Source organism: Toxorhynchites rutilus, chromosome 2 (assembly GCF_029784135.1).
Source record: "Toxorhynchites rutilus septentrionalis strain SRP chromosome 2, ASM2978413v1, whole genome shotgun sequence".
Lineage (NCBI taxonomy): Eukaryota > Metazoa > Arthropoda > Insecta > Diptera > Culicidae > Toxorhynchites > Toxorhynchites rutilus.
This window is the reverse complement of record NC_073745.1, coordinates 271,845,501-271,864,760: the sequence shown is the minus strand read 5'-3', so window position 1 is coordinate 271,864,760 and position 19,260 is coordinate 271,845,501. Positions and strand designations below refer to the sequence as shown.

Genomic DNA, 19,260 nt, shown 5'->3' with positions numbered 1-19,260 from the left:
TGAGCTGGTCGATAGTCTCTCGCTTTGCCACTAATCAGTCTTGTTTATTCCGTACATCCAAACGGGAGTGGCGTCTTAATTCTCCTTGGCAACCAGCCGTTGCTTAGATCGCGACTAACACAATCAAAACATCGAGCATACTACACTCCAGCATAAATTGATCCAATTTCGCTGAATTGAGCATACGAAGTTTGCCGGGTGCTTGAAACAGTTCACTAGCAGTGAAAGTATTCTTAGGAAGTTCATATTAGTTAGTTAGTTTCAGATCGAACACTAGTTTGCAATGTCACTATTTGGGCAGCAAATTCGCGAATTCATTTTATCGAGAGGTGAGTGTCTAGACGAAACCGCATGGTGCAGAAACCTGTTTCGACAAACTTGTTTTGTGTATAAGAACGTATATTCTGTGGATAGCAGCTCCAGTTTAAGTGCACTTTCACGTCCAGTGTTGCAGTGAAAAACAAAAAAAGATATTTTGTGACATTATAAAGTAATAACTGTAACGCTTGCGTTTACGTTAAATCCTGCTCCATTTTAAAAACAACCAGCGGGGAGGTGTGTTCCACAAGCTTACGCCTAGAGAAGCATGACATGTACCGTTTTGTCTTATATTCCGAACACTTAAGCTTTGATGGCCATTAAACAGTGTCTCATTACTCAAAACGGTACTATTTCGCGACCATCATTTGACTACAATAAAATTGATTTACAAATACATATTCATGGTGGGAAACTTAAAATATGTTTAATCACTTTTGTCTCAAATTACGAACAACAACAATGCATTTTTTTCTAAATCATAACTTTTAAACTACTGGAACGATTCATATGATCGATATCAAATATCAAATTAAAGTCAATTAGCTGGTCTTTTTTGGAAAAATGTTATGCTCGCAAAAAATTTAAGTTTGCTTTTGTAATTATTGATTGTATTTGTTTCTTATAGTTTACATGGTTTCGGGACCATGGGCGCTATAATTGTATCGATAGCTGTAAATGATGTTAAAAAGAAGTCTATAACCCACAGAATGTCAGGGTTTTGAATATTAAATTATTTATAACATTAAAGTTCAGTACATTCACATTTAAAAATGAAGTGTACGCAATTGGAATCATGCGTAGAAACTTGTTTCATATTACGAACACTAATTTTAATGAAGAATTCTGTATAAAATATAATTTTATCCCATTCATTTATTTAAGATTTCAACCATTTCTAGCACTTAACATGAAAACAACAAACAAAATAGTTGAAAAAACTACAAAAACTGAAAAATTAACGATGCTTGTTTTTTACAAAATTTGCTAACGCAAACATTCTATCATTGGTCTTTACTGTCACTTTTTTGCAAATGCTCCCTATAATAAATTATAAGCTGTATCGATACCTGTAAATGATGTTAAAATGAAGTCTATTACCCATAGAATATCAGGGTTTTGATTATTCAATTATTTATAACATTAAAGTTCAGTAAAGTTACATTCGAAAATGACGTGCTCGGAATGTGAATCATGCGTAGAAACTTGATTCATATTCCGAGAACTACTTCAATCTTAATTTTGATGAATATTTCTGCATAAAATATCATTTTCCTCACCTATTTATTGTAGGTTCATACATTCTCTAGCACATAACATGAAAGAACAAACAAAATAGTTGAAACAACTACAAAAACTGAAAAATGAACTATGCTTATTTTTTTACGGAATTTGTTAACGCAAATATTTTATCATTTGTTTTGACTGTCACTTTTTTGCAAATGTCTAATATTAAAAATTATAGCCTGTGTCGATACCTGTAAATGATATCGAAATGAAGCCTATACCTCAAAGAATGTCTGTGTTAATAATTCAATTCAATTATTTCTAATTATTATGTATTATATTAGGCTGTCAAAAAAGTCCTGCGGTATTTTTTTTTGAATTTTCATTTGTTCATAAAATTAGTTACAATCATCTGTTTTAAGTCAAATATGCGCCGTTTTGTTCGATGACTTGTTCCCAAAGAGATGCCAACTTCATAATACCCTTGTTATAAAAGCTCGCTTCCTTATTGGCAAAAAAAAACTCGAATAGCCAATTTTCACAGGCCTCTTTTGTGGCTAACTTCTGACTACCTAGCTCGTTCGCCATGGACAAAAACAGGTGGTAGTCACTTGGTGCAAGGTCCGGACTATACGGCGGATGCAAAAGAACCTCCCATCCGAGCTCCCGGAGCTTCTGGCGCGTCACCAGGCGCGTCACCAAAGAAGTGTATGGCCTGGCGTTGTCCTAATGGAAGACAATGCGGCCTCTGTTTATCAAAGATGGCCTCTTCTTCATGAGTGCTACCTGCAAGCGGTCCAGTTATTGGCAGTACAGGTCCGGATTGAGCGTTTGGCCATAGATAAGCAGCTCATAATAGATTATTCCTTGACAATCCCACCAAACACACAGCAGAACCTTCCTGGCCGTTAATGAGGGCTTGGCCACCATCTGAACCGCTTCAGCGGGCTTCGACCACGATCGTTTGCGCTTCACGTTGTCGTAAGTGACCTACTTTTCATCGCCAGTCACCATCCGCTTCAGAAACGGGTCGATTTTGTTGCGATTCACATGCGTCGATACGATCAAAGAAGTTTTTTTGCGTCAACGTGTGTGGCACCCATACATCGAGCTTCTTTGTGAATCCAAGCTTCTTCAAATGGTTAATAACGGTTTGATGACTTATCCCCAGCTCTTGGCCGATGCTACGGCTGCTACTATGCCGGTCTTTCTCGGCTAATTCAGCGATTTTGTCGCAATTTTCGACGACAGGCCTTCCGGAGCGTGGCGCATCTTCGACGACCTCTACACCAGAACGAAAACGTTGAAACCATCGTTGTGCGGTGGAAATGGAAACTGTATCAGGTCCATAAACTGCACAAATTTAATTGGCAGCTTGAGATTCATTTTTGCCTTTGTCATAGTAGTACTGCAAAATATGTCGGATTTTCTCTTTATTTTGCTCCATATTTGCGACACTATAACTCACGAACGACTTAACCAAACAAAACACTGTCAAGGACTATATTATAGCGCGCAAACAAGCTATAGTATGACTCGATACAATGAATACAACTAGAACTACGCGCTTACAACGACACCTCGCGGAAATACCGCAGGACTTTTTTGACAGCCTAATATATAATTATATTATATATAATTATATTATATATAATTCAGTAAATTTACATTTAAAAATGAAGTGTTCGAAATTTGGGACTGTTCGGAATATGAGACAAAACTGTATATGAGAACAATGTGAAAACGAAACATAGCAATGATTGGTGAAGGTCGCATTATTTGCATCGATAGGTCAATCACTTTTTCGTCTCTTCTTCGGCACTGCCTCAAGTAGCTTCAACACATTCGTAGCCACCCTCTAAGGTAGACCATCACCCATATAACACTTGAAAGTCTCGCTGCCGCTGGCATCTGGTTACTAACAGGCAGGTTTGCCAACCATAATTTGAAAAAATCAGGAAGAATGAAATAAAAAGTCACAGGAGGGTGGTGTCCGAGACACGACCGCATAGTTGACGTAGGATTCTGTTAGGCTATCTGTTGATTTTGGATATGTTTGAAGAATTACATCGTTAAACTCATTGATAATTATTTGGTGACCCTGAAAAGGGCCGTTTTGTTTGGTGGTTGGGTATTATTTTTCTAATATTTCTTCATTTTTCCAATTTTCCTCACCGTATAAATTTTCCTTGGGTTGGCAGACAGCTTAAACCAAACGACCCGTTCTCGAGCGGGAACACACCTTGGTTTTTATTTATGAAAATTGGAAACATCGTTTCATATATCAAGTCATTTTTAACACAACTGCTACCATATACAATTTCACACTTACACTTGTGCTAAATTTTTCACAACACGATCGATATGGAACACGATACACGATGATATGAAATTTCACGAAGCAACCAACATTAAAGCTCCAAATTTGAATGTTTTTTGCTAGAATTAATCGTATCACTCACCTTACTTGCAATACACAAATGCCCCCTACCTTCATGCATATTTCATTTTGCATATTTGCATGCCGATTTCTCCCAGGCAGCTTGGTTTTGATGTCTCTGTTAGGGACCCGCCGCATATGTCGCCAATTTCGACCAATCAGAAGTGGGTATTTCCGTTAGGATAGAGGTCGAGATTTTTCAACTGTTCGACAATTAATTTCATGATATATATTATTTTCTTCAATATAAAAAAATGTTATGGAATGCCGAAATCAATTGACGCAAAAATTTCAGCAATTCATCATGAAAAGACTGAGCAATAAGCGTTTGAAATTGGACAATTTTCACGATGTTCTCGATTTTCGATTTTCAATTTGTACCCCAATATGTTCCCGAAAGACGTAATCCTACGTCAAAAATCAGGATAAATCAGGATAGCTCATATTGGGTTGTCCGAAAAGTTAATGTCGATTTTCGGGAAAACAAAAACAAAAACTTCAGAGTATATCTTCCTTCGGGCGAAGACCGGATATGTAAAAGAATTTATAAGCATGGTATAAAAGCTCGCATGAGCGGAAATGCTAGTGTTTCGCCTGACTTTTTGATCGTTTATATTTTTTCCGAAAAACCTACAGCATCCCTACAATCAATTGCAGAGAAATCAATATTCAAAATTTCACTGAATCATCCATGCTTTGGAATAAATCTTTACTCAACAAATGAGATAATATCAGCGAAGGAAGACTTTTCCTAATTTTTATGATATTTAGTACGGTTATAGATATATTTACCATAGTCCCATCATTAAAGTTTATTTTACTTGGAAACGTACTCCTACATTAATAACTCTGGGGATACATCTAAATACACATTATGCTCAATAAAGCAATGTTGTTCCTCAAACATAACCTCGTTGTAATTTCATAAGTTCGTCAGACAATCTGGTTTCATGAAATTTTCTAGCGCTGCTTTGTGAAGCCACAAAACAATTGAGAGTAAGAATAAAACAAAGTTAAGTACACAGTTTAACTTAATGTAAGTGCGAACCGAAGAACTATCAGAACAGAAAATTTTGGCATGGAAACTAGTATATTTATTACGAATAATGTAAAGAGTACAAAAATCAGGAAAAATCAGGATCATTTCAGAAAAATCAGGATAAATTGAGTGTTCGTCAGGATATCAGGGAGCGTGCTAAAAAGTCTGGGAAATCCTGAAAAATCAGGAAAGTTGGCATCTCTGCTAACAGGATGACTGATAAATCGTGAAAGACTTTTTCCGATCGGTCAATTAGTTTTCGTGAATTCTAGCATTGTTTTTGGGTTAGACCCGAAAACAGGTTCAACTAACAGCGCATTGAAAATGTAATTTTTTTTTAAATAATTGATTCAGGCATGTCGCTTTTTGAGCCACGATTTTTTGAAAAGAAAGATCAATGATTTCGAATGCGCCCTTTAACAAAAAACAGTCGCACTTTCAATTGGTCATATGATAATGAAAATTGTGATTTTAGGTAGTTTCCATCATAAGTTAGCTAAATGATTTTGGTTTGTCCAGTCGAAAATCGATCATGGTTTGTCCACTTTTTTGTTAATTTTTTAGTTTAAAACTACCAGAAACATCCGCCTTTTAAATGAATTTTTATTCATTTATTAAAAATCGGAACCGATTTTATGAGATTTTTTTAAATTTTGACATTGTATAATATGGTGCAAACATTATCACGCATACGCTATTCTTTCACTTTAAATATACAGGGCACAGAAATATGGTTCTGAACGGGAGTTTTTTGTTCTTTTTTTTTGCTTTTTGCTGTCATTTTTGGCCATATAGTCTCAAAACACCCCTACTTGCAGGGAAAATTTACACCCCAGCTACGTATCGCTGTATTCAACTCTCTACAAACACCGCAGCGAACGAAAACTTCCGAAAGATCGTCCAAAACCAGTTGGACGATATTCAGAAAGCTGGCACTTACAAGAAGGAACGCATAATCGTATCCCCCCAAGCAACAACTATATCCGTCGAAGGTTCCAACGCAAAAATCCTGAATTTCTGTGCGAACAATTATCTCGGTTTAGCTGTGAGTTATTTATCTTATTATTTGACGCAAAAATAACGATGAGACCATTTTAGTCCAACGCCGAAGTGGTCGGGTTTGCCAAGAAGGCATTGGACGAATACGGTGCCGGGCTGAGCTCGGTGCGATTTATCTGCGGAACGCAGAACATCCACAAAGAGTTGGAAAGGAAGCTGTCCGAATTTCACCAGCGCGAGGATACCATTCTGTACGCATCCTGCTTCGATGCCAACGCGGGCATCTTCGAGGCGGTGCTAAGCCCGGAAGATGCAATCTTTTCCGACGAATTGAATCACGCCTCGATCATTGACGGTATCCGGCTATGTAGAGCGCAGAAGGCGCGTTACGCGCACAGGGATATGAGAGGTGCGTGTGTTTGAAAATATAATATTACTTATATTCAGAGTTATTGCTGTTAACCTAAAAGAGTTAAAAATTTAAACTGATTGAGCTATTGAGATTATTTGCAGATTTGGAGGAAAAGTTAAGATCCAGTGACGCGCGAATCAAGATGATCGTAACCGATGGTGTCTTCTCGATGGATGGTAACGTGGCTCCACTGCCGGAAATATTCGACCTGGCGGAAAAATATAACGCACTGACATTCGTGGACGATTGCCATGCAACGGGATTTTTCGGGCCGACCGGCAGAGGAACTGAAGAATTCTATGGCATGATGGGCCGCTGTGATATCATCAACTCTACGCTGGGGAAGGCCCTCGGCGGGGCGGCAGGTGGCTACACAACCGGACCGCGGGAACTGGTTGATTTGTTGCGACAGAAATCACGTCCGTATTTGTTCTCCAACTCTCTGCCACCACCGGTGGTGGCCAGTGCCGCGAAAGTCATTGATATGCTGATGGGCTCTAACACGTTGACCGCCCGCGTTCAGAGCAATACAAAACGGTTCCGGGATGCCATGACAAAGGCAGGCTTTACCATTTCTGGGATGGACCATCCAATCAGTCCGGTTATGTTGGGAGATGCTCGACTTGCTTCGGTATTCGCTGATGAGATGTTAAAGAGAGGTATCTACGTGATCGGATTCAGTTACCCAGTGGTACCCAAGGGTAAGGCACGGATTCGTGTGCAACTATCAGCTGCCCACACAGAGGATGAAATTGATCAAGCTGTTGCGGCTTTTATTGAGGTAGGGAAACAGTTGAAAGTAATCTCCTGAATAAATGACAATCGATAATTCTACAACTATTTAAATATGATAAACATAATCTATTATTGGGAAAGAAAGTCAACCGAGACGGCAATGATTTTTATTTTTTTTAAATCGGTCATTTGTACAGACTCTATTTTTTGAAGTGGGACTACGTTTAACAGGAATTTACAGGGAAGGGTGGACGGGGATATTGGGTATGGATAGTTGTAAAATGCTAACTTAAACACAGAACCTGTAGGAAATAATGAAAAATTTTGATTGCTTACAACTCGAACATTTCTTAATAGATCGGTAAGATGTTTGCATCAATTGATAGGACATATTTCTACGCATCTATCCCATTGAACAACCATCCAACCAACCAGAAACAGCGAAATAGGTTTCCCCAACACAGACTACAAAACCAAGGAGCTGGGTAAATCATTGCAAATACAAGCAAGCTGCAGATACATTTGTTCTCTCTAGCATTTATACAGACCGGGATGTGTTTGCCTAACACGGATTTCTATACTATACTATAGATACTAGAGGCGAATAATGTTCCAAGTTTAAAGCCTATACGGTATAAAAAATGTGGTCTCCATGACCTAGTGGTATACGTTGCGCTTGCCAAGATGGGGCCTTCGGGTTCGATTCCCGTTCGGGTTAGAAATTCTACCGTCATAGATCGTTTTTCTGGCTTGCACTGGCTAAGGGGACCTGTCTAGGGTATGGTGGGATGAGCATTGGACATTGCCAGTCCCCAAGAAAAGCCACAAAAACCCGGAAACAGCTCCTATAAGTAGTACCCAAGTCGGTTGGTCGCAGGCATTACAAGCCCCACTACTAAAACACCAAACAACGAACGATACACAAGAAGATTTGAACCGGACTTATCGACACAGACCCAGGCGACGAAAACGAACTAACGATTGGAAACTTGAGACTTGGAATTGTCGATCTCTCAGTTTCATCGGAAGTATTCGTGTGCTTTTCGAACTATTGAAAAACCTCAAGTTGACATCGTAGCGCTGCAGGAAGTGTGCTGGAGAGAATCTACAGTACGCACGTTTCGCGATGGTTATACCATTTACCAGAGCTGCGGCAACACTAACGAACTATGCAGAATGTGCAGATTGAGGATTAAGGGCCGATTCATCAACATCAGCATCATTAACGTACACAGCCCCCACCTTGCAAGTCTCGATGATGACAAAGACGAATTCTACGCGCAGCTGGAACGCGAATATGAACGCTAGGGTGGCAGCGAAAATGGTCATGTCAAATTTCAAAAATCCACCATGTACATTTTGTTTATTGGCCCAAAAAAAATATCTTACCAAGTTTCAGCTCAATCGGACATGATTTACGGGTGCCTCAATGCGCTCAAAGTTTTGATTTTTGACGTAGAACTACGTCTTTCATAAGAGGTGCCAAATCAGAAAACAACGTTAACGTTAATAACTATTTTTGCCGCGAACGGATTTTGGCGATTTATATGCTAAACGAATCGGAAATTCCGTAAGATTTGTTCAATATGCTATACATTATAATCCCCTGGTTTGTAAATGGTAAAAATTCATGAAAACTTTAAGCGTTTCCATTATTCCATACATTTGTTCTGTCCATTTGTGTGCTTTCCCGAACAGAACTGTCAATAACGAGCAACTTATCGACGACCAACGGAGGGGAAATCGTAGGTTTTAAAGTCTTCGTGAACGAAGGAAAAGTAGAAGAATGAAGGGGAATACAGTAAACATTCACTAACTGGGCGAAAAGGGAAGACCACTTATCGACATTCGCGTTTTAACTGGTCCGGCATGTTAAACGTCAAATAAAATCGAGGGAAACTTCAATGAATTGTTTGATTCGTATTGTTCCTGTAATTGGATAAATAAAAGGATTCCAATGGAAGTTTCGCATTGAGTGCAACAACAGGTATGACATATGATTTGAGAAAATTATTTTTCTGTAGTTTAATCAATGTTTTTGTCGTGCGAATTAATGTCAATTTTCATAACATTTAAAATTACATTCGAATGCCCCTCACAGCAAATCTTCCATTTGAATATGGCGTCGATTGTTTACGAAATTCTGCTTTTTAACTGGTCCAAAAACCAGTTAACGTTCGCCCAGTTAAACAGCAGACCAGTTAAACCATGACCAGTTAGCGAACGATTACTGTAATATAAACAGTGGATCTCGCTGAGACAAACTTTCATTCGGCATCGGACTGTTGAGCAATCCAGTTCACTTTGCTTTCGCTGTGCTCCGATCTAAGATTGGACCCCACCAGTGGTAATCCAACTTGGATATCGTTGTTTGGTTTTTCTGTTCGTTTTTCGCGTTATTCGTATCGTGTGTTTTTCTTTCCGCGTCATAAATTGGACGCTTCGCGTAGTGTGTGATGAGCAAGAAGAAGAGGAAAGCAGGCTCGAGCCCTGCAAAAAACGAACGCATTGCCAGGGGCAATAAAATTTCGAGGCAAGCGTAATATTAACAGAAGCGTTTCTTTTGAGACTAGCGCAAAATGATGGGAAGTGTTTATATTCCTAGTAGTTCCAAGCCACCAATGTATGGCTCTGTATGGTTTACGTTGTACGAACGATGCCTTAAGTTGCGATTCCTTTGATGCAATACTAAATAACATGTAGCATAATATTTGATACTTGCAAGTATTGTAATTGTTCTTGTTTCCATGCGGGCCCAAAGATATATTGATGTAGTTATGAGATGTGGAATAATGGTGCTGGTGCAACATTTATATAATCGACTGTAGCCGAGTCTATGTCTATTGCGAAAAAGGCCACCGGAATAGCGTTCGATATAAATTTTCAATGCATTGACATGAAATAAATTGCGACATACGATCAGCTAGTGTATTGTTTTGCGAGGGCAAGAATGAATCATCAATCAATTATCGTCAACTGATTCTACAATGAAAAACCCAAGGGTGAAACAGAGGAAATTTAGAAAATCGAATTTGACTTTTTGGGACCATGGAAGATTTTCGAGGATGAAAAAATCAGAACTTTGAGTGCTTTGAGGCACCCCTAAATCATGTCCGATTGAGCTGAAACTTGGCTCAGATAATTTTTTTGGGCCAATAAACAAAATTCACATGGTCGGTTTTTAAAATTCGATGATGAAATTTTTCCCATACATCCATTGCCACCCTAATGAACGCTGCCCAAAACATGACATCAAGATCATCATCGGAGATTTCAATGTCCAGATCGGTAAAGTGGGGGAGTTTAAATCTGTAATTGGTATGTACAGCGCACACCAGTTAACAAATGAAAACGGCCTAAGACTCATCGATTTCGCCACCTCTAGAAATATGGCCGTACGCAATACCTTCTTTAAACACAAATTCCTCCACCAATACACCTGGAGGTCACCAAATCGAACAGAATCTCAGATCGACCATGACTGTCTGATAGACAGTCGGCATTTCTCGGACATAACTGACGTTAGAACCTATCAAGGCGCCACCAAATCGGACCACTACCTAGTGATGGTTAAGATGTGCCCAAAACTGTCCGTTGTGAACAACATTCGGTACCGATTCTCGCGACGGTACAGTCTAACGCGACTGAAACAAGCAAATGTCGCCGCAAAATTACGCACATTCGCTTGAAGCTGCGCTGCCGGAAGATGACCAGATTAACGAAGCTACTATTGAGGACTGTTGGAGCATGATTAAAACAGACATAAACAGCGTAGCGGAGAACATCCTAGGACACGTGGAAAGAAGACGACGGTACGAGTGGTTCGATGATGAGCGTTATCAAGTGTTACACGAGAAGAACGCTGCACGGGAGCTAATGCTGCGTAAAAGCTTCCCGTCAGATCGTGAAACAATATAGACACAAGCGGAGACAGCAAACCCAACTCTTCCGGGAAAAGAGGAGAAGTGTGAAGAACTAGAGTAAGGATGGGTATACTGACGAACGAACGTGATGTGACCGAAAGGTGGAGGGAGCACCGAAGTGCTCCTAAGTGAACACCTGAACCTGTAGGAAATCAGCTATGCTGGTGAAGGCTCCCGCACGTAATATAGTTTTTAATTCAGGGTTATCAATGCCTTCGATGAGGGCATCGATTCCTGCTTGGCAAGCGAGTTTTGCTGCTCGTTGCGGTGGTGTCTCTTCCTTGATGTGTAAGTCGATGAGTTGTTCGGTCAGCTCTTCAACTTCCTTACATAATTCGTCTGCTGACTGTTTTTTTATAGACTTCAACTTCGCTAATATGCTGTCGGCGCTAGTCTTTGATATACATGTAGTTTTTAAATTTGTTAGCAGTGAAGGTATATCCACGCTATTATTAATTGCTCTTCGGGCCTTTTTGTCGAGTCTGGTCAGTAGGAATTGATATACCAACGCTTTGTTTGCGCTGGGGGAGATCTCATTTAGTAGTGTGGCTGCACTGATGAACATATCGAGTCCATCAGGTGAGCCGTCGTAGATTGGCACCATTGCGGCTGCCTCTTTGTAATCGAATTTGGACATTTTCGGTTTTTGTATGCCAACAACGAACAATATCGCAAGAGCTACTTCTTTGAAAGATTTTTGTTTAATGATAATGTTTATTTTATTTCTAATATCTTGATATATTAGATTAGCATTTTCGGCAAGCAATAACAATTCTTCAGCCTCTTTATTGTGTACGAGAGGGTCTACTATTGTTTTAATATCTTCAGCTAATTTTTCAGCTTCTGCGAGCTTGGTTCTCAATGTAGCTTTTCTTAACTTTTTAGTTTGCTCGGATCGCAGTGATTTTGCAATTACTTGTAATTTCTGTATTTTGTTTTCTATTAAACTTGCCATTAAATTAAAGGCGAAATTTTTTTATTTCTGTTTTTGTTGATGTCTACAACAAGTAGTCTTACAGCTTAGCACATATTTTACATGAACATTTTGTGTTTTTTTTTTTCATTAACAATTTTTACTTCAAAAATTTTTTTTTTCATATTTTACATCTTATAATTGACTTACCATCTCTGTCGGCGGTATCCTACTACAGTATCAGTAAGGCTGAGCTTTGTGAAAGGTGTCACATAGATGGTTGCTCCATGGATGTCTTCAATTTTGATATTGAAACCTCTTTTCGGCTGCTTCGGGTGTTGCTTCCTATATTGCCGCCATCCGATTTTTTCCACTAATGCGATGTGTTCCGCTTGGGCCTCCGCCTGGGCCAAGATGTCCTTGATGTTCTCGTTCCACATGTTTAGTTTTTCCAATGGTCACTAGTTCGTGTAATGAGTTTCTATTGGTTCGTTCACATGGGTGGTTAGCACAGTTCCGTTTATTAGTTCACTTTGGTCTAGTTGGCACGTCTTCGTTGATTAGTTCACTTTGTTCAAATTTTGAGAAAAAAAAAAAAATAGTTCACTTCTGCCCTTTATACCTGGTTGAGCTGTGCCGCTCTCACTGCTCGGGAGGCTACTCTCTCCGAGTGATTCTTATAAAACGTGTGCATTAACCGCACAACACCGTAACCTAACGCAGCACCAGCAAGGATGCATAAAGCAATCGTTTGCGGTGAACTCGACACTGGGGCGCTCGACACTATCTCGTCTGCCGAGAAAAAGCCCATTTTTGAACGTTCACTGTTTCGTCAAAACAAAAAAATTGTTTGGTTTCACTCATAGCCGAAGATTCAGGCTAAAGTCTCGGTCGCCATGTGGAGGTTCAACCCGATGTAGTATACAATTTCTATCACTTTGGGGCACTTGTGATATATTTTCGGAATGAAAGAACTCAGGCACATTCCACTAATATAAATATCACTATATTCTTAGTTCCGTCCTCGCGTGCATTCGACACTTGTTAACTTGATTGGTTGGAAATGTAAAAGACCTGTTGCTTGCATTCGACATGTACTTTTTATAATGCTTAAACTAAAACTCTACACAAGGTAGCTTCTATTCTAGAGGAGGAGGAGCCAGCAAGGAAATATGTGAGCGCGTTCGATTGGTTCGAACGGGTCAATACGGAGAACAAAAGGGTAGTGGTTGTTTCTGTGTGTTGTCATTTCACACTTGGTTGAAGTGGGTTAGTTCTGCATAATGTTACGCTGCAAGGGTGAGTGGTTGTTATTTAATATTATCGTATGCAGCTGTGAGCTTGTGACATAAAAATGCATTTGGCCTACAAACATGTATGACGATAATTTATGGCGTGGGAATGAATTTGTGGGAATAGGATCGTTGGGATTTTATGACAAGTGGGAAAGGATAATGGTAATAGGTTATCCCGCTACAGGCGTACAGGCAGAGGACCAAGATGACAATGGAAGCGATTACGTTGGTGCAGTAAATAATGAAGATGTACCACCCCCAACGATAGGTGAAGTTAGGAATGCTATCAAACAGCTTCAGAACAACAAATCAACTGGCAAAGATGGCATCGGAGCGGAACTCGTCAAGATGGGCCCGGAAAAGTTGGTTAGTTATCTGCATCGGCTGATTGTCAGAATTTGGGAAACAGAACAGCTACCGGAGGAGTGTAAAGATGGAGTTATTTGACCAAACTTCAATAAAGGGGACAAACTAGACTGTGAAAATTTTCGTGCAATCACTCGGCTCGGTTATTCAAGACTGCTTCGGGAGATACGTCTTCATATTTTCTGCCCACTGAATTTCTACGCATATCGTTAGATGATTTTTTTATCTGTATTATAGTGATTTTCAACTCATTTGGCTGGTTCGTCACTTTTACTTCCATTTTTGGAAGAATGTCGGGAGTGAGAATTGAACTCGTGACCTTTAGCGTGAGAGGCATGGATGTTACCACTACGCCAGATCGCCTTCACATCGTTAAATAATTAGACAAAATGTTGATAACCATTTGCTGCAATAACGTTGAATGATTCAACAATGTGCGTTGCACGTGCATGTCAAAATCGAAACTGAGTACCTTAAGTTCATAAAATCAAGTTCATCAATTTCCATACTCGCTGCCAGTTTGCTGCCGGGTTCTTTCGTTCCACCCTGGACAGTTCTATTTTATCAATAAATACACGATGGATCAAATCACCGGACGGAATTTATTGGATGGGAAGTGCGAGAAGTGGTACTTGTCTTATCACTTCTCTGATACAAGGCATCTCTACCTAGTAAGAATTTGATGTGTTCGGATAGAGTTGTGGAACAGCATTGACCCACTCTCTCGGAGATGTTCGTTGATGAGCATCGCTTTGCATTTCAATGTGTATGCTCCAGCAAGGTCTAATGAACAGAAAACCTTAGCTCCCGCCAAAGAAGCAAAAAGATCCTGAGCATTTGGCAAAGGATAAGTATTAGATACGATCATTTCGTTGATTGAAACCTTGCAATCGATTACCAAACGAATTCTCTGATCTTTTTTCACAATAACCACAACAGGCGGAGCCCACTCACTTGCCTCTATAGGCTTAATCAGTACATCTTTTTTTAACAGTTCAAGATGTTCAATAACTTTTTGTCTGAGCCTCAAGGGAACTTGATAGGCTTTCTTGAAAACAGGTCTACCTTCCTTCAGAATTAAGTCTCCTTCAAACCCAACTATAGGATCAGAAAAGCTCTTTTTGAAAATGTGATTAAACTTACTCTTCACATTTTCCACTGTACTTTCAATCTCCCTCTCCGAGATTTGATTTATCCTCGCACACGAAAATGGCGTACGCCATTCTGGGAAGAACAAATCGAGCCTTTTTCTGCCAAAAAGTGGGGTAATTCTGCGCAATTTCTTATTATTTTTCAAAACCACCAATTCCATATTATGCTCACTAATTCCATTTATGCCTACAGATACCAAAATGCTTCCTAAAACTTCCAATTTAGTTCCATCCACAACGGCAAGGCGATTGTTGTATGATTCCAGCATTAAATGTCCGAATCGACTATTTTATTCCTGTTCGTCAATAACGCTAACAGCAGAACCACAATCAACTTCCATGCGCATTTTCCTATTTTCCATAAAAGCTTCTATGTAACAAGGCTCATTCAGATGCTTGGCAGAAGATAGTTTCATACAGTTTTCTTCTGATTCGGACTCGCTGTCTTTAAGATTCTCTTTCAAACGTTTAAAATAATCTGCTAGCAGTTTGAGCCGGAAAAGTTTCAGGATCATCCACAAATTCGACATGCATCTTTTTTTTTGTGTGCCCCTTCTTGTTGCAAAAATTGCAAAAGTATGATTTTCTTTGGGTGGAAAACGACCTACTACGACTACTACTCCTGCTTTCATCATGTCTATTTCTCCTTTCTCGGCTTCTGGGATGATGTGAACTGTAAATCTTCCGCTTGCTGCGGTCTACTTTTGCCACTACTGTTAGTCTATTATCGTTCATCATTCTTGTGCGTACGCCAGCAACTTCTCTGTTAACAATAATTTTCTCAGCTTTGGCCAAAGTTAATTCTTCCTCTTCAATCAGTCTTTGCTGAACCTGCTTATCTAAAACGCCCATTACTAATTTATCTCTAATGGCAGTTTCCTTGAACGCACCAAACTCGTAATTTTACTTAAAGAATAAAATTTTCTGCTGTTTCGGATTCTCCCTGCATCATAATATAAAATTTGTATCTCTGAAACATATCTGTATCTGCCTTGTCAAACCGTCGCTTCAACAAATCAATAATAGCCTCATAAGTCAGAGTAGATAAATCTACACCTGGATGTAATAGCTTTATCTCACTGAATGTTTCTCTTCCACACAGTGCAAGGAAATATGCAATTTTTTCCTCCACTGGTATTTTATTAATTTTAAAGATCCATTCGATTTGCTCAACATATTGCGCGAAACTGGTTGAACCAGGAATATACGCTTCAATGGAGCCTATTAGCGGCATTGTTAATCTGATAGTACAATAAAAACGAACAAAAATGAATGCAAAAACCAAAACATCTTAATAATAATGCTTCTAAATATATGTATGTTTCCAAAAAATTGATAATAAATATAGGGAACTTTGACCAAAAATGGGTGCACGTACCTTATTTTCTATTGTTCAATCAAAGGGAATCGAATCAACCGACCAAAATCTGGCTCGGGCAGACAAAAAACACAGCAAAAGCAGCATCAACAAAAGGCAGCAACAACCGCAAAGGCCGCAACAGCAGCAAAAACCAGCAATCACAGGAGCACAAACAGCAACCACCAACAAATCGCTCAATCGACAAATTTTGCCTTGTTGTATTCTGATAAAATCGAGAGACAAAAAAAATTGGTCTTCCAAAGGAACTGATTGAATTGTCAGAAAACAATTATACTACAGAACACAATGTCCGTCGAATTGAGCAACAAAAAACATGGCTACACGGTAGAATAAAATTGTATTAAAATCACTATGCTGGCACCGCTAACAATATAGGCAGCAACAACAAATAACTCTTACCCCAAATCTCTGGTGGCAAGATAAAACACTGCTACCAAATTTCACTTTCACTTTCCACTTTATAGTGGCGACGAGGATCGCCACTATAATTTTCTTTCATATTTATCTCAACACTTTAAAGTTTGGCTGTCGTCTTCTAACTGACTCAGTTCCATTTTACTTCGTTTCGACTTCAAACGACTTCAGAATCGTTTACTTCTGTTTTTGGATAAAAAAAACACCGTGATAATTGGGTAATTTGGCATTAATTCGTAGCATCCGGTAAGTCAAGGCATGGTTTATTGAATAGGTAGTTAGCGCTCATCTTCCGAGCCAAGCAGACGTGTTTTCGCTTATGCTAAATCAGGAAGTCTTTACAAGCTAACTTTTAAATCGTTTCGCCGCGTTATTTTCATCGCCGAGCAGTCGTGTGTTCCCGCATGCTACGGCTCAGTGATGGTACGCCGCGAAAATACATTCCGCATAGATTATGCGATGATGCCGCGTGAGCCGGACTACACGAAAGTACAGAACTTCGTAGGAACTATTCTGGGCTTGAAACCAGGCGAAGTGACGAGGATCCAATGTAGCCGAAGTCTCGGATGTGCCTTCGTGAAGGTAGTCGATCTGGCGCTAGCACAAAAAGTGTGCGATGAACACGACGGAAAACACGAGGTGACAGTGGAAGGAGGGGTGAAGATTCCCCTACGAATAACGATGGAGGATGGTGCAGTGGAGGTCAAATTATTCGATTTGTCTGAAGACGTGTCGGATGATGCCATCACCAAATTTCTCTCCGCCTACGGTGACGTCATCTCAGTGCGAGAGCAGGTATGCGGACATGATTAGCAGTATTTTTTCCGGGTATCTGCACTGGTGTCCGAGTTGTGAAAATGATCGTGAAACACAACATAGAATCATGGGTTGTCATAGAAGGCTAGTTAACGCTGCTATCTTATTTTGGTCAGCGTCAAACATGCCGACATTGTCGTGAATTCATCCATGTCGGAGCGTCATGCGTTCAGAACAAGAAGCTGCTCGTGCAAAAATCATACGCTGATACTACGAAGCAGCCAGCGGCTTTGAATGCTAAGCCAACTGCGAAACCGCATGTCCAAAAAACTACGATGCCGAGTCAACCTACGTCTGTATTGCGGCATCAGCCGCCGAAGAAGCAGAAGCAGCAGCAAAAACAACTGCCGATGTCCATACCAACAATAAAACCGATCGATACGCAATCGGAAACACAATTCCCGCTCACTATACCTATCATACCCATATCGGGTTCGAATCAACCATCGGATAGCAGGTCGTTGCCCAGCACATCTGGTCAACAACCTCCTGCTAGTGGCGAAGTGATCGACGGACCTGCTAGTGGAAAATCCGATGGCAACGAGACAGACGAATCGGCGAAACGCTCAAGAGTACGCCGCCAATGCAGGAGACGACGAGAAGACAGCGACGACGAAAGGGAGCAAAACAACAAGCAAAGAGTCATCGAACCAGTTACAACGTTGCCACTATAAACATCAACACGATCACCAACGAAACAAAGCTAAATGCGCTCCGAACCTTCTGCAGAACGATGGATCTCGACATCGTTTCTCTTCAAGAGGTGGAGAACGAGCAGCTCTTCATCCCTGGTTACAACGTCGTCACAAACGTTGATGAGTCAAGGAGAGGGACGGCGATAGCGTTGAAGGAGTATATACGCTTCTCTCACACGGAGAAAAGTTTGAACGGAAGACTTATTGCCCTTCGGGTTGAAAACACGACATTAGCCAATATCTACGCACCGTCTGGCACCGCAATGCGTGCCGAACGAGAAAATTTTTTCAATGAAACCCTCACTTTTTATTTACGGCACAATACAGAAAATTTGATTCTGGCTGGCGACTTCAACTGTGTGTTGCGACCTTGTGACTCGACGGGCTATAACAACAGCCCAGCTCTTCAAGCCACCATACGGCAACTGCAACTGAGCGACATATGGGTAAAATTGTATCCCACGACTCCGGCTCCCACTTACATAACGCACAACTCCGTCTCCAGGCTCGACCGAATTTATGTCACCAATGGACTCATTACGCATCTGCGAAATGCGGCCACACATGTGTGCTCATTCACGAACCACAAAGCACTAACTACTCGAATGTGCCTCCCTAGTCTCGGTCGCGAACCTGGTCGCGCCTACTGGTCATTACGCCCCCACATTCTGACAGTAGAGAACATAAATGAGTTTCAGATCCCATAGCAATATGTGACCCGACAACGAAGATATTATCCGAGCTGGCTCACATGGTGGATATCATACGCTAAGCCGAGAATCCAGTCTTTCGTTCGACGGAAATCTCGTGAAGCGTACAGCGTATTCTACGCGGAGCACCAACGGCTGTACAACCAGTTGAAGCAAGCGTACGATGAATATTTTCAAAACCCAGCGATGCTAGCCACAATAAATTGTGTGAAAGCACAAATGCTAGCACATCAACGTAGGTTCTCCCAACATTTTATGTGCATCAACGACACCTACATTGCAGGGGAAAGTATCAGCACCTTCCAGCTGGGTGAGAGACGACGGAAAAAAAATACCATTACAGAGCTGCGTGGCGAAAACGACGAAAATCTGAACAACTCCGATGCAATTGAAAATCATATGCTTCGATATTTTACGGGATTGTAT

The 19,260-nt window shown here is 40.4% G+C and overlaps 1 protein-coding gene across 1 annotated transcript; it reads left to right on the top strand.

Moving 5' to 3' along the window:
- The first annotated feature begins 38 nt into the window (after window positions 1–38).
- LOC129764287 (2-amino-3-ketobutyrate coenzyme A ligase, mitochondrial) lies at window positions 39–7,256 on the top strand. The gene is made up of 4 exons (XM_055763208.1): window positions 39–329; window positions 5,843–6,069; window positions 6,123–6,432; window positions 6,537–7,256. Exons 1-4 carry the CDS (start codon window positions 284–286, stop codon window positions 7,244–7,246), a joined length of 1,293 nt encoding a protein of 430 aa, XP_055619183.1. The 5' UTR covers window positions 39–283; the 3' UTR covers window positions 7,247–7,256.
- Window positions 7,257–19,260: the final 12,004 nt, after the last annotated feature.

Excerpts from the sequence above, each read along its gene's own strand:
- LOC129764287 (XM_055763208.1), top strand. The coding sequence starts at position 284 with ATGTCACTATTTGGGCAGCAAATTCGCGAATTCATTTTATCGAGAG. Across the intron at positions 6,070-6,122 it reads ACAATTATCTCGGTTTAGCT|TCCAACGCCGAAGTGGTCGG; the intron begins GTGAGTTATTTA and ends AGACCATTTTAG. Across the intron at positions 6,433-6,536 it reads CGCGCACAGGGATATGAGAG|ATTTGGAGGAAAAGTTAAGA; the intron begins GTGCGTGTGTTT and ends GATTATTTGCAG.